General features: G+C 30.5%; 1 protein-coding gene across 4 annotated transcripts in view; it reads right to left on the bottom strand.

The window, feature by feature from the left end:
• Nucleotides 1–10,006: 10,006 nt before the first annotated feature.
• Nucleotides 10,007–17,177, bottom strand: part of LOC108769604 (very long-chain-fatty-acid--CoA ligase bubblegum) — a 14,142-nt gene continuing 6,971 nt past the window's right edge. The window contains exons 2-13 of one of the 4 annotated variants that reach the window (XM_018520645.1): nt 14,342–14,566; nt 14,112–14,259; nt 13,760–13,967; nt 13,365–13,499; nt 12,959–13,154; nt 12,782–12,883; nt 12,550–12,696; nt 11,701–12,176; nt 11,390–11,604; nt 10,796–10,947; nt 10,601–10,726; nt 10,007–10,299 (exon numbers count right to left, since the gene is read on the bottom strand). In XM_018520645.1, the coding sequence (XP_018376147.1) occupies nt 10,105–10,299; nt 10,601–10,726; nt 10,796–10,947; nt 11,390–11,604; nt 11,701–12,176; nt 12,550–12,696; nt 12,782–12,883; nt 12,959–13,154; nt 13,365–13,499; nt 13,760–13,967; nt 14,112–14,160 (2,001 nt within the window). In that variant the 5' untranslated portion in view covers nt 14,161–14,259; nt 14,342–14,566 and the 3' untranslated portion in view covers nt 10,007–10,104. Of the gene's footprint in view, nt 10,300–10,600; nt 10,727–10,795; nt 10,948–11,389; nt 11,605–11,700; nt 12,177–12,549; nt 12,697–12,781; nt 12,884–12,958; nt 13,155–13,364; nt 13,500–13,759; nt 13,968–14,111; nt 14,260–14,341; nt 14,890–17,177 lie in introns of those variants that run through there. The other 3 variants (XM_018520644.1, XM_018520646.1, XM_018520643.1) reach the window with 3 other exon arrangements.

The following is a 17,177-nucleotide window of genomic DNA, read 5'->3' on the forward strand; positions in this document are numbered from 1 at the left end:
GAAAAGGATTTTCCAATCCGTGAAAGAGAAAAAGAGTATTCGTTATACAAAAATTATACGTGTTTAAGTCGGTAATACAGATCTTTAGGATCCCCTTAATGGCTCCCGTCTCCCGAAATTACCCAGATAGCACACAAAATTCTATGAATATTCCATGTCCGTATCAATATTCTTTTCCGAGAATATTCATATTGAATATTTATAAAATATTCCTAAAACATTCAAAATTTAATTGAACATTTTGAATGTTCTAGGAATATTCTTTTCAGCAGAGGACACTGTACGCCTGTGCTGCGATCTGTGATTAATCAGAGTAAATTCTTCCTCATAGTCATGTGACCAGTTACGTGACCACGCGTCTCGATCTTGTATGTTTTCCGCCATCTTTGTCCTCAAGGAGACAGTTATAATTTCACATTCGTCCAAGAAATCATGATAATTTAATCCACTGAAGTAAAACATAAATCCAGAGGACACGAAGAAGAATTTTCTATGTGGAAGAAGTCTATCTAACAGAATTTTCTATGTTGATTCTCTATTCCATGTACTGTGTGTTTTATAGGTTTGTTTTACACTTTTTCTCGAATCTTAATATCTTGCACATAATTAACTAAATATTTGTAGTTTGTACTTTCGTTATCCCAAATCAGTATATAGTTGCATATCTAATAATATATTGTCTTCGAAAACATGTAGTAATCGAATATTATATGCATATGTATAATAGTTGTATGTATAGTAGTGTTGTATATCGTATATTCATTATTTATTTAACATTATTTATCTTTTATTAATTACTATATTGTATAAAAATATGGAACATTCAAAAACAACATTTTATAGAAAGTTACGTCACAATACAGCTATTTTATTAGAACTTTCACAACTGCAGAATACTACAAATATTAATAATAACATTGACAATAACGATGATACTAATAATATCAATACTGAAACTAATAAAAACACAGGTCGATGCGGCCAGAAAACGTTAAAAACAAAAGGGTGATGCAATGCCCGTGAAAATGATAAAGCCCGCTCGGACCCCGGGTGCCTGCGTCTACGCGGTCGCCGCACGAACACGCGTCAGGACGACGAACGGATCGTTCAAAACCGCGGGACAGCTATGTTTCTCAAGGCACAGTTTAATGCCTAATTTCTTCACTTCTAGATAATTTTATCCAAGAGATATCTCCCAGCGTACAATGGGGATAACTCCTAGACAAGGTTATCCGCAACTAATCTGGAAGTAAAGAAATTGGACATAAGTCAGCAACACTTTCAACAATATACAAGATAAAAGCACTCGAGCCGAGACGCGTCTGCCGTGGACGGTGGAGTGGTTCTTCAGAAGTGATAAACGCGAAGGCGAATATCATTTGTTAACCAAGCACCGACATGTTTTAGAATATTTCCTTCATTTCAGATATTATTCTTAACAAGATATGTTTTTGAGGAATATTAAAAATTTTTTAGAATATTCGATTAGAGGCCAGCTTTAGACGGAATTATTCTCAAATACAGAATACGATTACTGAAGTAAACATGTTTTTCAAAACCCTAATTTAAATAGCTAATTTTAGACAAATTGTTATAGACATCTTGTATGAAGCAACTTTATGTTAAAATAGAAATAAAATTTTTTAGTTTTAAATTTAAATAATTTTACATAGAATCTACGTGATAATTGAGGCAAGCTGTACGCATGTACGGAAACAGATTTCCTGATTCGCACTTGTCCATCGCGTTCTGCTTATTCTGAAATAATAAAAGTATTTAAAAAGAAACCGGTATGGCAGTATGGTTAAGAAGCAGCGAGTAAGAGCTAATAGGGTAACAGATGAAAGGAATGAGATAAATATCTTAGCAGAAGTTGTTATAAATCTACATGTCAGTATAAGATATCTTGAACGCGAAAGCGGTATTAGTCGAAGCAGTATTGTAAGGATCCTACATCGTAATATATAAGTTCCATTTTTTTCACATCTCTCTCCATTAAGAATTACACGGAACGAATTTTGAAAGTCGCATACGGTTTTATGAGTGGGGATTGCGGAAACTTCGGAACGATGATACATTTCTCAAAAAAGTTCTTTTCACTGACGAAGCATCTTTCACTAACCATGGTCAAGTCAATTTACGTAATTCACACTATTGGTCCGTAGAAAATCCACGGTGGTTAAGAGAGGTTGATAAAGAAAGATCTTGGTCAATTAACGTTTAATGTGGAATTGTTGATAATAAAATTATTGGTCCATATTTCATTGAAGGGACATTGAATATCGATAAATACAAAAGATTTTTAATGGAAATGCTGCCCACCTTATTAGAAGATGTCTCATTAGACGTCCGGCAGACCTTATGGTACCAACACGATGATTGTTCAGCCCATTCCGCACGTGCTGTAACTGCCATTTTAAATAGAAAATTCGGAAATCGTTGGATTGGACGAACAGGAAATCATAAATGGCCACCACGATCGTTGGACTTGACACCACTAGATTTCTTTTTATGGGGAAAATTGAAAGCAGATGTGTATCATAACCATAGACATATAAGATAGACCCAGCATCCGTATACTTTTCTATAGTATATGTTGGGTTTGAGCAGGAGCCGGTGACAAAACTACAATTTTTAATTTTCTTTCATTTTTCGCATTACATTGTAGCTGGCAGCCTGTGTTGTTGTCGATACTTTAATTGTGGAGAAGGACTTTTCAATCCATAAACACAATTAAGAGAAAAGAGTCTTTAAAAATTGATGGTAAAACAGGACACTCCAGCATCCCCTTAAGAGAGGTTGATAAACAAAGATCTTGATCAATTAACGTTTGGTGTGGAATTGTTGATAATAAAATTATTGGTCCATATTTCATTGAAGGGACATTAGCGATAAATACAAAAAATTTTTAATGGAAATGCTGCCCACCTTATTAGAAGATGTCTCATTAGACATCCGGCAGGCCTTATGGTACCAACACGATGGTTATCGAGCCCATTCCACACATGCTGTGCCATTTTAAATAGAAAATTCGGAAATCGTTGGATTGGACGAACAGGAAATCACAAATGGCCACCACGATCGCCGGACTTGACACCACTAGATTTCTCTTTATGGGGAAAATTGAAAGCAGATGTGTATCATAACGCACCGACTACTAAAGAAGACATGAGGGAACGCATACAACGAGCTTGTGCTGCAATCGATCAGGACACTTCAATGTGTAACACAGTGGATAAACGTTTTAGACAATGTCTTGCCGTGGACGGTCACCATTTTGAACCTTTGTAGAGGACTGTTATCGCAGGTAAAATATTTTTTTTTTTTATCTAATACTTTTGTATGCAGAATAATTAGAAGAATCATATTATGTAAAAAAATTCATATAATTCCATTTAAAAAAATGAAGTTGACCTCCAAATCTTCTAGGCGCCTCCACTTGAGAAAAAATGTTCATCATCATACGATGCCCCTTTCGAAACCAAACAATTTTTATTTCAAGCATTTTTTCCTATTTTCAAAACTGTGGGTGGCTTATTCAGGTGGCTGGTCTTAAGTGGGACACCCTGTATAACTAATTAAAGGGAAAAAGGCAAATAGGAATAAATAAGAAACAACGAAAATTTATATATGTATATTCAATTAACATGACTCACAGTCAGTTTCAATATGCAAGAAAATCTAATAATACGTTGCAATATTTTCAGAGTGTTTCCACTCTCATAATAAAATATTAGTAGCTAAAAAATTATTTTGCGATTAGGTCTATGTATTTTAAACATATGCAAAATTTCAGATTATTTTGGATTTTACACTGATCGAACTTTCTTTGTTCATAATCTGAAAAAAAGTGAATAAGATTATTAATCTACAGATATTCGGTTATTGTTAGAACTAGGATTATAAAAAATCAACTATTTTCTCAATCGTTTTAAGACATAAAAATTGTATTTACTAAATATTGCTATAAAAATCAACAGTTTTACGTTAAGAATAAAATTAAAAAAATTAATATTTTAATTTCACTAATTTTAACTATAACGGAACATATTTCGAATGTAGTGGTCAGCCAACCACACCCGCCAAATGAACCCACATGAACTTTAAGTGATTCGGTTAACTGTAAATGCTTATAATTAAAAAGTTATTATAGCCTCTACATTTTGGTATGATTTTCATCTCAAAATGCGATCTCAGGAATCTATTCTTATGCATTGTTACGGTCTTTACGCAATACTCTATACATGCAATGTATAAATACAAGAGTACAGTAATAGAATTGGAACGGAATTTAGACATACAAAAAAGATACGTACAAAAATTGAGATAGGTAAATACTTTTGAGCAATAATGTAGAAATCCTTTCTTGAACTTCGAAGAACTCGTTTATTTCTCGCTATTCTCTGGTAACTACTCAGGCTTCTTTAAAAGCTTTCACTACTTCAATGATTCCGTCCTATGATCATTGTTTGTCCCGAAACTCGGTTTACTATAATTATGTTTCAGTAGCAATATACAAGTCAAGTGCCAAGCACCGAACTTCTATCTCCTCTCTTCTCCACTTTTCTGTCTCTTCTCAAATATCTAATTTTATACTGAATTTCGTTACCGCGTTTTTTTTTAATTCTCCATCTCTAGCTTTTTATAAAATATGCACGGTTCGCAACGTTACCTCATAAAAATAACTCGTTATCGTTACCGTTCTTTTTCTTAAAAAGTAACTCGTTACCGTTACCGTCACTTAAAATTTTTATTAGCAAAACTTGTGCTTATTTATTGTTAGTGCACATTAAAGTTGTTGTACTCAACTTTAATCTAAATGTAAAAATAAGATATCTAAGATGATATAATGCCTAAAGTATATTTTATCAAATAGCATAATAAAAAATGTATTAAGGATTTCGCGGTTTAACTAGTTTCTATATTTTTATTAACCATACATCTTTACGTCGATTGTACAGCGGCTTTAAAGTGCACTGAATAGGCATTAATTCTGCCAATGAAAATCGCTATTGTGTACAGATTCTTGCGGTAACTACAAAAAAGATATTAGAATTCTATTTTTAATAGGGGAATAAAACTCAAAAACTAATGAATATGTAAAGAAGCCACGCTTGATGTTCGTGCTGTATACAGTGGTTGAGATGTATTCTCACTGCGTTTAGAGAGAGAGAGGGGGGAGGGGGAGAGGGAGAGAAGCGTACTATAATAATTTATAGTAAAACTGAATAGTTGACATTACATATTCCGTAGATTCTTATAGAATTTCTTGTTTTCTGAACGTAGCAATTTAGTCGAATTTTGTCTATTTTAGAGGTTCAAGAATTTAAGGTATTATTTATAGCCCCCTCCCTCCCCCCCCCCTCTCTCTCTCTTTCACCGAATATTAAACAAAAATAAAATGATAGCTAGATGCGTTCGAGTTTCTGAACACAGTCGACAGCCCTGGCTAGTTGGTGGTTGTTGTATTCCTAAAGTCGCCACACAAGTTTTTGCATAATGCTACATAATGCATGAAGCATAAGAGAATTAATCAGAATTTTTTATTTCTTATTCTGATTGGTTGATTATTTTGCCATCTGAATGTACTGTCTGATTTGTAAGTAATGATTATATCAATCGATATAATTTTTTATTTTCTTAGAAATATTAATATGGAGAAACATAAATTATTGCCGCATGTTAGAAATATTAATATGTAGAAACATAAATTATTTGCTCTACATGTTATCATATATTAAAATGAGATCTAATTTTTTTTAATTAACACTTACATGACTTGAATTATTAGTCTAAAGTCCAAGGCTCAATTTTTGCAAATCATTTTAGCTAAACAAAAAATATGGCAGAATTGTTGGAGCAAGACAGAGGAATGTAGAGTACATTTCTGTAGTATGAATCAAACAATATTAAATTTATTGATATCTCTCGTTGGGATAACAAATAATATTATAAATTAATATTCTTGAGGCTTTCACGGGTGTTTCCTATATGACAATCTTGTGTTTCGCGGGTTTTCTGCGTGTTCAAATCCATTCTTGGAATGCCAACGTTTCGTGAACCTATATAAATTCTTAATTTGTTGAACCCCAAATCAAAATACGATTTTTCAGTTAACACAGTTGTAGATTAGAGCATAAAATAAAGAATATTAACATAACATGACGACTAAACATTGTGTATATAATTATACTGAATAGAAAATCGTAATGAGAAGTGTCTTCTCATGAAATCTCATGAAATTGATTAAATGTATTACACAACAATTATTTACGATTAACTAAAGAAGACAATTAATGAAAATGACTTTCAAAAGTTTCAATAAGTCTGTTCTTTACCAATGAATATAGTGAACTGGTACACACGTTGTAGTAAGTGAAATAAACAAATTATAATGTAAGTCGAGACGTGGTTAATATTAAAAACAATATAAAATCAAAGGCATTGAATCACTACGCTAGTTATCGTCAGCGAAAATGATATATTCTTTAAAATTTTATTAACAATAAGACGTTTCGGTCTAAATTAGACCATCTTCAGTTAACATTCACACACAATGTAAGTAAAATTAAATGAAAATTAGTATGACGCTAGTGTTTTCTACAAAGTCATTATAGTTATTGGAATTAAACAAAATTTGTTGATACAATGATTCGTTTCTTCTCAGTTTAACAATTATTCTTCGGTAACAATTTTCCTTTATATATGTCAAAAAGTATTCAATTATAGAAAAATCCATCCAAGTACTTCAAAAATTCAGCGATGTAAGATATTGAACACAAGATTCCCCGATTCTGTTATATATCAAAATAACTATCGTCAATAAATTCAACTTATTTGTATAAAGGCCGTCAATTCAATATAATTTCATAGTGTAACAATTATTTCAACATTATTTACCTGTGTTAACAATATTTCGCAGCACGTACCGGATTTGGAATTTTAGATATAAAAACATTCCGAGTTACAATTGAAATGCGGAGTTCTATAACTTAAGTTAACGTATTTATACCAATCTATGTGGCGCTACTAGTTATTCTGATATCATACATTAGTTGAAGACTTTAATAGAGGTAAATATATTTCAGGAAATTTTTCTGTATCAGTCTGTTTGTTAATTCCGCTTTTATGTTTTTTAATAAATATCATTTCAGGTGTAAGTCGCCTATGCAGAGAAGGTTCCATATCTAGAATTTTAACATTTTTCCAATCGAAACAATGATCTGACAGTATTTGATGTGCCACAACCATGCGTGAATTGGTGGATTTCTTAGAACTAGATTTGTGTTCGGCTATTCTAGTTTCCATCTTCCTTTTCGTTTGCCCAACATAGCAGGCCTCACAGTCAAGACAATCAATCCTGTAGACAACGCAACTATGTTCCATGCTCTTTAATTTATCTTTACCAGTTTTTATAATTGAATTTAGAGTATTTATAGGCTTAAAAGCAATATTAAAATCATTCTTTTTTGCTATTGATTTAAATTTTTCTGAAATGTCTTTATGTGGCTTACTATTTGATGATTTACGAGGAAAATCGACCGACCGTCATTTTGAGATGACGCTTTTATTAAAATTTAATAATTATTTCTAATTTAATAAGAACTAATAACCAGAAAAGTCAATTATTATTATTAATTTTCACACGTGATTTTGCAATGTATGTGATTATAAGGAATTATAAGTTTTGTTATTATTTAATATATTTTGTCATTATTGATACATTGTATTCTTATTGATAGTTTATCTTTAACTTAAAATGTAATTTTTAAAAATGTAATCACTAATTTTATATCTTCTCTATGCTAGTTGTTTTTTTTACAGTTATATAACTTATATAGTTATATAATTATATGTATCATATATGAAAAAAATAAAAAATTTAATTTACTTCATAATTTATATTGTAGTTATTTAATCTCATTTTAAGAAAAATTAGGACATTTTGACCTCAAAAATAATTTTTTTCGAAATTAACTTTTTTTTTACTTAAGTTAATTCAATATTAACTTAACTTTCGTTAAGTTCATTTTTTATTCCTTCAACTTTTAACTTAGATTTATTAATTTTGTAAAGCCATTAACTTTAACTTTATTCAGTATGTTAAAAAAAAACATTAACTTACCCGACCCTGCCAATAACTATAATGACTTGTAGAAAACACTAGCGTCATACTAATTTTCATTTAATTTTACTTACATTGTGTGTGAATGTTAACTGAAGATGGTCTAATTTAGACCGAAACGTCTTATTGTTAATAAAATTTTAAAGAATATATCATTTTCGCTGACGATAACTAGCGTATAGTGGCTCAATGCCTTTGATTTTATATTGTTTTTAAACAAATTATATTTCGTTCAGTTCAACTTATTGCGGTATGTACACCAATTCGGAGAATTCTTCGATAAATAACAGGCCGAATATAATACAATGCAAAAAGTATTCTTATAAGGAAATTTTTTTTATAAAAAAAGCCTTATTTGTAGAAAATAAACATTAATGAGCAATTTTATACAATGAATACGTTCTGTTCTAACATAAACAAACAAGCTTTGCGTGTATTCTTGATTTTAGCTAAATTTCTCAACTATACGAATATTTCTTAGCGTTCAAATAATATAATTGTTAATTTTCGGTTATTTTTAAGATGATATATTTTCTATAATTAATACATATCTTTTTTTATATATAATATTGAGAAAAATACAGTCTATTTTATGAATTCTTTATGAATAAATTGTTAATTACCCAACAAAAAATAACAATTAATTAGACGTCGAATCGATGTCGAATTGATGTCGAAATTATTGTATCGATATTGTTGGACATCAATTCGGTGAATCATTTCTCGCTGGATAACGATTACTTTTTAAAATAAAATTTTTTTAAATATTTTTCTATATACGAATACATTTTGCACTGTACATAAGCAATTGTATACAAATAAATAAATGTCTAAGATTTTACTTAATTTCTGTAATACTTGATTCCCATCTTACTTATAACAACTTTTTACTTTTTATTAATAAATGTGATAGCATTATTGTAATTCTAACAATTTCTCCTGATATTTCCTCAAGATAATACACTATTCGACTGTCAACATAAAAATTACGAAAACGTTATAAAGATTTTTTAATTATAACATATGGTTTTTATTATGATAGTATCCAGTAGCCACCCGGTTGGTAATTATGAAAAGATTAAATTTCACCAATTACTTTTTTATACACGATTAAAATCAATATAGGCTCATATACACTTTGAATCACCTGACGGATTCTGTTACTTTCTGAAATAAAACACTTTAAATTTTTCTACTTCTAAAACTTAAAAATGAAGTATCAAGTACGATATAGATAAAGAAATTAATAAAAAGGTCAAAGTCATTGGGCGAGTTCAAGTCGGCAAAGTGCCTAGGTCAGTTCGCTGAGCAATTAAACATGAGTTGTTATGGATTCATCTGATAAGAACCAATCATGCCCATTCGCTCCGCCAGCATGTCTAGCCGCTTTGCCGGCTTGAACTCGCCATTGACTTTGCAAAACGGAAAATGTGGGTTCCGCCCCCCTTCTCTATGGAAGGCTACATTATCAAAAAATTAAATGTGGATAGGTGTAAACCTCTGTTTAACTTTCCACTCGAAGCGTGTAAGCCAAAGCTATCTCGTATCTAGTATTTTTGTGTTACTTTTGAAATCTTCGCTGTTGAAGGTTCGGCTTAATAATCTAGATTTCGAGATGCACCCTAACATATGTTATATTACATTTACAATAGAATTCGGCTTTTCACTCTATTTGTATGAAACAGTTCGTATCTCAGTTCCAAATATACGAACTTAGCTGAGCTCCAAACTATGTGGCGTATACGTTATTATAGTTTGAATAATAAGAGCTGTGTAATGTGTTTGATTTCATTCTTATTGTTGGTATTAAAACTATTGATAGGAGAAAGTTCAGGAATAAAGTACAGAAACTCTATTATTTGAATCACTTCTTGTCTCCACATGATCAACGGAGTTGCACTGTATATTGTTCAATATAAAATTGTTACATTGATATTATGTTATTGTTAGTCGATGCTGATATTGTGTAGTGTATAGTTTTATTCATACATTTTATTTATCAAATCAGCATACACCGTTTGTACGACGTTCCTTTTAAGCTTTAACGTGGGCCCCAATTCGCCAGTTGGAATCGAAAAATCATGAGGAAGAATTTCAAATTTCTGTACTTTTTGAGCATTACTTATGGCTTGCATATTTGCTCTCTTAATTGCCTTGTCGATTTCTTCATATATCTAAAAGATCAAGAAACATCTTGTAATATTTAAACATGCAGACCAAACTAACAGATACGAATTCTACCGAACTGGTAATGTTATTTCCATTAAAATGACATTTATAGCACAATATTGATTCACAATCGGTATTAATCCAATATCGTTTCAATACGTCTCAATACCAATATTTAACTAATGCAGTAAATTGTTACTATAAAAGTTGTTTAATCATATTTGTTTGCTCGATTCAGACTTGAGAAATACATTTTTTTTTATTATACAGTATTAAATAATATTATGAATCTCTTTTAAGACTTACGGCTGTATCGCGGGAGTTTATGACTTCTGTAACTGTTTTAGCACTACTACCAATAGAATGTGCCCATTTTAATACATCTGGCGCTAGCGTATCCAAAGGCGCGCCAGTCTCTTCATTCATTTTACTCTGAAAAAAACGTATTATTTAAACATTGATAATTTTAAGTTTATATTCTATTATTTTGTCGAATTGTACCTTAAGCGTGACAAGGACAGTTAAATATTTTCTTCGATCTCCAATTACCGTAGCATTACTTAAATATGGTATTTCCGATAATATCGATTGTTCTATATTATACGGTGCCACATTTTCCCCTCCGCTTGTGATTATAAGATCTTTTATTCTACCTGCGAATACATAAAACATAGATATGTGTTCGGTTAAAACCGTAACAATGCTTAAAGGTGTATTCCTGAGATAATTAAAACACAAATCACAATATCAAAATATTAAAACTTTATAATGGTTTTTTAATTACATTTAAAGTTAGTGAATACTGCCTGAAGTTCGAACGTTTAGGCGTAACACAATGAAAAATATCAACCATATCTGAAAGGGCAGACTTTAAGCGGTATGATTTGCTAACTTTAAATAGTTATGACTCAAATATTATTACAGCTTCGTTGTTTTGGTATTGAGCTTTTTGTCTTAAAATAATCTCAAGCGTTGTTACAGGTACCATGTATATTATACATCATATTTATATAATCCATTATTTTTTATGAGTATTATTATAATGAGTAATAGTATTATTATAATGAGTGCTAATAGTGTAAATCAAATACTTACCAGTAATAAACAAATTCCCATTTGAATCTAATTTGCCAAGATCACCACTATGTAACCAACCATTTTTATCTTTGGTTTCTTCTATTTTTTCTGGTGCATTTAAGTAACCCATAAATATATGTCGTCCACTCATACAAATCTCTCCCTCGCCATGTTCATCTATATTGTCTAATTTTGTACATAGTCCGGGTAAAGTCTTTCCTACACCATCCACGCTAACAAATTAGTATAAAATTTAATGTAAACAACATATTTTAAACATAAATATCTTCAAAAATTCAATATAAAGAATAAAATTAAATATAATTTACCTGTATTTGTTAATATCATTTAATGTATGAGCTCCACTACATTCAGACATTCCATATCCCTCTAATAGAGGCATGTCTAAACTCAGGAAATACTTTTTAATATCGATATTCAAGGGTGCTGCTGAGCTACCGAAGATTTGACACTTATTTAAACCTAATGCTGCCTTGACTTTGTCGAAAACAAGCCATTTAGCAAAAACGTAGCCCCAATGTTTATAATCCATGCCATTTATTTTATTCGTGTAATAATGAAGAGCTTGTGCTTTTGCCCATTTAGCAATGCAGGTTTTTATTACGCCGTTATTATGCGCGTTCTCTTGCATTTTTTCATATATCTTTTCCCATACTCTGGGCACACCTACGAAAAAAGTTGGTTGTGCAACAAGTAACGTATTTATTAACGTACCCTTTAATGCACTTGGGTCCGCAAAATATACAGTGCTCGCTAACATAATGTTTATTACGATATCAATTAGCTGGAATTAAAATATTATATAATCTCATTATGCAAATTAATAAAGACAAAGGGCTATTAATATCGAATAATGATATAACGACGGACATATAAAACTTAGTTGCAAAAATCTTAACATATGAAATATGGAACGTTTTTTGTAAATTTTATAAATTACAAATCATAATTACTGATAAGTATAATTTCATTGTCAATAATATTAGCTAATAGTTAAGATCTGATTCCAACTGCTTAAAAAAAGTAACAGTAACGACGTTACAATTTCCGCGTTTCAATCGTATGTAATTTATATACGTGAAAATTTGTATTAATTGTAATGTCAATTTTTATTTAAGATACATAAAATATATATTATGCTATTTGGAATATTTTACCTGTGCTGCCATATGAGACAGTGGCAGATAGCTAACTATAATCTCTGATTTTTCTTTTAAACGTAGCATTTGCAATAATGCACGTAGATTGAACAGCACATTATCATGGTTTAACATTACAGCTTTTGGACTTCCGACTGTTCCCGACTATAAAGATTGCAAATTAAAATAATAATACATTAAATATGTTATAGCAATCGCAATATGATTAACTGCGATAAATTGGACCTACCGTATATACTAAAATACAACATTCATTTACTCCTATCGTTTTTAACACAGATAGTAATTTATCCTCCGATTCTTTTTTACCTATGTCCAATAAATCGTTCCACTGAGAAAATATAAATAATAATAAGTCATATATACTAAATAAAAAGATATTAAACAAGCATACTAATCAATTTACACTCAAAACATCCTTTTCGGTAGGTATGCCATTATATTGAACAATTGCTTTCAAGTGGGGCAAATTGTGTTTTATTTGCAAGATTTTCCGCAATTGCTTTTCATCTTCAACGACTATTATATTTGCCCGACTGTCTTCGGCACAATATTGGCATGCCTTTGGAGAATTTGTGATATAAATCCCTGTAGCGATTCCACTAAAAAGGAACGATGATCTATTTAAAATCTGAATGATCTATTAAAAATTCGACTTAAATATCGGAAAAGTAAGAATACATATTGTTGAAAATGTTATATTGCTTTTTATTATCATATCGTTATATTATACGCAATTTGTGAATATGTAAACAGTACGTGTAAATTATAAGTGATGTTTATTTTGATATAAAATGATTAAGTCTTTTTACCCAGCATATATAGTCGCGAGATCGGCAATAAACCATTCCGGACTATTGAATCCCATTATGCAAACACTATGATATCGCTCCAAACCCAACTTTAGAAACGCTTTCGCGACGATTCTTATAACAGACTCGTATTCTCTGAAATATAAATTAACAAAATTTTAAAAAATTAATTGTATCATCTATCGAGTAAATAAATGTAGTTGCTAAATTCATGGATTTTACCTGTAAACCAGGTTGAGAAGAATAGAAAAGAAAAAGTTTATACAAAAATATTTTTATTTTACAAAATCATAAATAGAGAAAGGTCTTACATGTTTTATCATTATACATATAATTATACTTATTGTGATAATGTAGGAAAACAAAAGTTTTATTATATTTTTTTTTATACATACTGGAAAGTATATGTGGCTCTTTTGCCGTTGACATCAGGTCTAGACACCAACGCTATATGGTCAGGATAAAGCTTTGCTGTTCTAGTTAAAACTCCAGGGATTGACACGGGCATGCATGAATTAGATCCATTGCTATCTAACTTTATTCGTACTCTGCCGCCGGCGTTGCATGTAGCATCTATGTCCGTAGATAGTACCTGGTCTGGCCCTAAAATTATTAAAATATAAACATTTTTTATTTTTTTATTTACCAAATAAAAATTTACAGAATTTACATATTTTATGAAATACTTAATAATTAATTAAATTACTGTAAATAAAAAATTTTTTTAATATATTATGACAGAATTACCATCGAGACCAGTTTCACTAGCTAATGTACATGTAGTTGATTGATTCATCTCCTGCAACAATACGACTTATAAATTTTAAATGATGATATTTTTATTTTGAGCGAGAGCCGGATTCGCGATCAATAATCCTTTTCTTGAATAGGATCCCTAAATTAAATACAAAATTTGACAAATTTATGCTGCGGTCCACTAGGCGGTTTAAACGTTATAGAAAATTTATTGCACTAACGTGACTAGTCCATTTGACGTTTCGGAACGCTCTCAGCAATTCCGATTACCTCATCAATATATCATCGTTTTTGTTCCAACTGCCTCACCCTCGGGAGATGGATTGGCTAAGCGCTCACGTAGCAATTGTAGCATTCGGAACACTATTGGATCATTCGGAGCGTAGCGTTTGGAGTGTAGCGTTCAGAGCATTTGAAAGAAGCAAGTGGACCGCAGCCTAATTAACCTTTGGAGGATCGGAGGCGCCTTTAAAGACTCGTCAGTGGTCTTGACTCGTCAGTGGATTGAATGGTGAAAAAGGTGATCACCTTTTTCACCATTCAATCCCATGACAATAACAAAAAAGTTCTAGCCCTTAAAATAAAAAAGTCGATCAAAAACATACCGGTCCTCAGAAGGTTAACAACATCGGAATCATAATCGAATCGATAAAATTACTTTTTGTTTACAGTTTTTTAGTTTACGGAGAATTTCTTGAAGAATCCGTTCTTGCAATGTCTTTGAAATCGTAAAAGAGTGCGCGGTGTTTGTAAAAAAGAAGAAACTCGTTCGATGGAATAACGATCGAATATTGCACAAAAAGAAATAATAAATATAAATTTTCTTATTAAACTTAGTATTCATTATTTTTTATACAAGTTATATCATTTTGTAATAATTTTTGTAATAATTTTTAGAGATGGTTCAATAACATAAAACATAAATAAGAAGGAGCATACAGTTACAACGCAAGATGTTTTTTGCACAAGTTATATATTTAAAATTTAAAATATAAACGTTCGGTTAAGTTTCGACCATCATCAAATACAACTAAAAGAATGATATTATATAATAAAAATTGAAAGTGATCATAAAATCTGATAATTAATTCTGTTTCCTCGATCTTTTTGGCATATGAAATTTTCTTATTGAATATTATTTCTTGATCGGTTGTATACTAAACACGGGATTATTAGATTCTGACAAACAATGTTATATAAAATAAGTTATTATCTTTTTTTAATGTATTAAAGTGAATTAATTATAAAAACTTATCCATATTTCCACAACGATCAATTGCACTATAATGCGGTATTATTTGGTATGAAGAATATTACAAAGACGACAGAATTTTCTGTCGATAATAAGAATATTATTTAAGAAAGATCGTATAATTACAGTGACATTGTCAGCATTTCGAGACGGTATTTATATATATTAAGAGAAAAGAGAGGGAAAGTGCTAGAAGGGGGTAATTTATTAGTGAAGGGGAAAAATGTCAGGAAAACGTAATGTATCACTTTGTTTATTTAATATCCTAAATCTTATTTCTTTATGTGTATCATCTTTAATACCATTCTTTTATAGTATAATATTTCTAAATCTAGAATTTTTGTGTTATTCCAATTAAACTTGTAATTGTATTCTAGTTGGTGCTGAGAGACTACTGATATTGCATTATAGAAGGCTTTTTTATGTCGTCTTTGTGTACTTTCAGGCTAGTATTAAGTTTAGTCTGACCAACATATGAAGCATTGCAATCAGAACAATTTATTTGGTAGACATTAACATTTGAACGATCTTCTTTTTTTATTTTATCTTTTTCAGTTTTTATGAAAAGATTTAGAGAATTCATAGGCTCATAAGCAATATTAAAGGTAATTTGTGTGTTACAGTTTTAAATTTTTCTGAAACATTTTAAAAGTATGGGACAGTAAAAAACTTTCTATTTTCTATGGAATCAGAGATAGAAACATCGTTATGAATTTTGATGTTATCGAAATTATTTTTAAGTGACAGCGCTTTTATTCTGTCGTGGAAAAAAAGAATTCTAATGGATATCCATATTATCCATTATTTAAAAAAGTGTTATGAATAAATATTTTTTCGTGAAATTTTGGATGTGCAAGGAATAAAATCCTGTCTAGTTGTTCGATAACTACACCTTTCTTTTGTTCAAACGGATGATTAGAATTATACCTGCCTGAATTTGTAGGTTTTTTTATAATTGTCAAAAATAATCGTTTCGTTATCAATCAATAGTTTAACATCAAGAAAACTAATTTAGTTTGTTTAATTGTTTAATTGGGATAACACAAAAATTCTAGATTCAGGAATATCAAACTAAAAGAATGATATTAGATATGATACACATAAAGAAACAAGATTTAGGATTAAATAAACAAAGTGATACATTACGCTTTCCTGACATTTTTTTGCCTATCATTAGAAAAATGTTCCCCCTTCACTAATATATCACCCCCCCCCCCACCCTAGCACTTTCCCTCTTCTGTCTCTTAATATATAAATACCGTCATACTCTCAATATATGAATACCGTCTCGAAATGCTGACAATGTCATGTAATTATTTGATCTTCCTTAATAATATTCTTATCATCAAAAAATTCGTCCATTTTCGTAATATAAACAGTATTATATAAATTGCTTATACTATCTGATAGAGGACACGTTTTACTTTGTATTTATGTTTTTGAAGTTGTATTTTTACCTTTTGTTTAAGAAATATTGTCTAAAAACAAAGTGATATGTCGGTATCGGTGACCTTCCTCTACTAAAAAGTTGACGAAAAATTCTGAAAAATTCTTAGAGCTCTATGAGAAAAAATAAACAATTTTTGTCTCTTACTGTTTTTCTATTGTCTAAAAACAAAGTGATATGTCGGTATCGGTGACCTTCCTCTACTAAAAAGTTGACGAAAAATTCTGAAAAATTCTTAGAGCTCTATGAGAAAAAATAAACAATTTTTGTCTCTTACTGTTTTTCTAAGTTGACTAGCACATCCCCTGCGCGCGCTACGCGCGCGCTGCTTTATTATATTCACTAAATTAAATATGTA

This window comes from Trachymyrmex cornetzi, unplaced genomic scaffold (assembly GCF_001594075.2).
Source record: "Trachymyrmex cornetzi isolate Tcor2-1 unplaced genomic scaffold, Tcor1.1 scaffold92, whole genome shotgun sequence".
Lineage (NCBI taxonomy): Eukaryota > Metazoa > Arthropoda > Insecta > Hymenoptera > Formicidae > Trachymyrmex > Trachymyrmex cornetzi.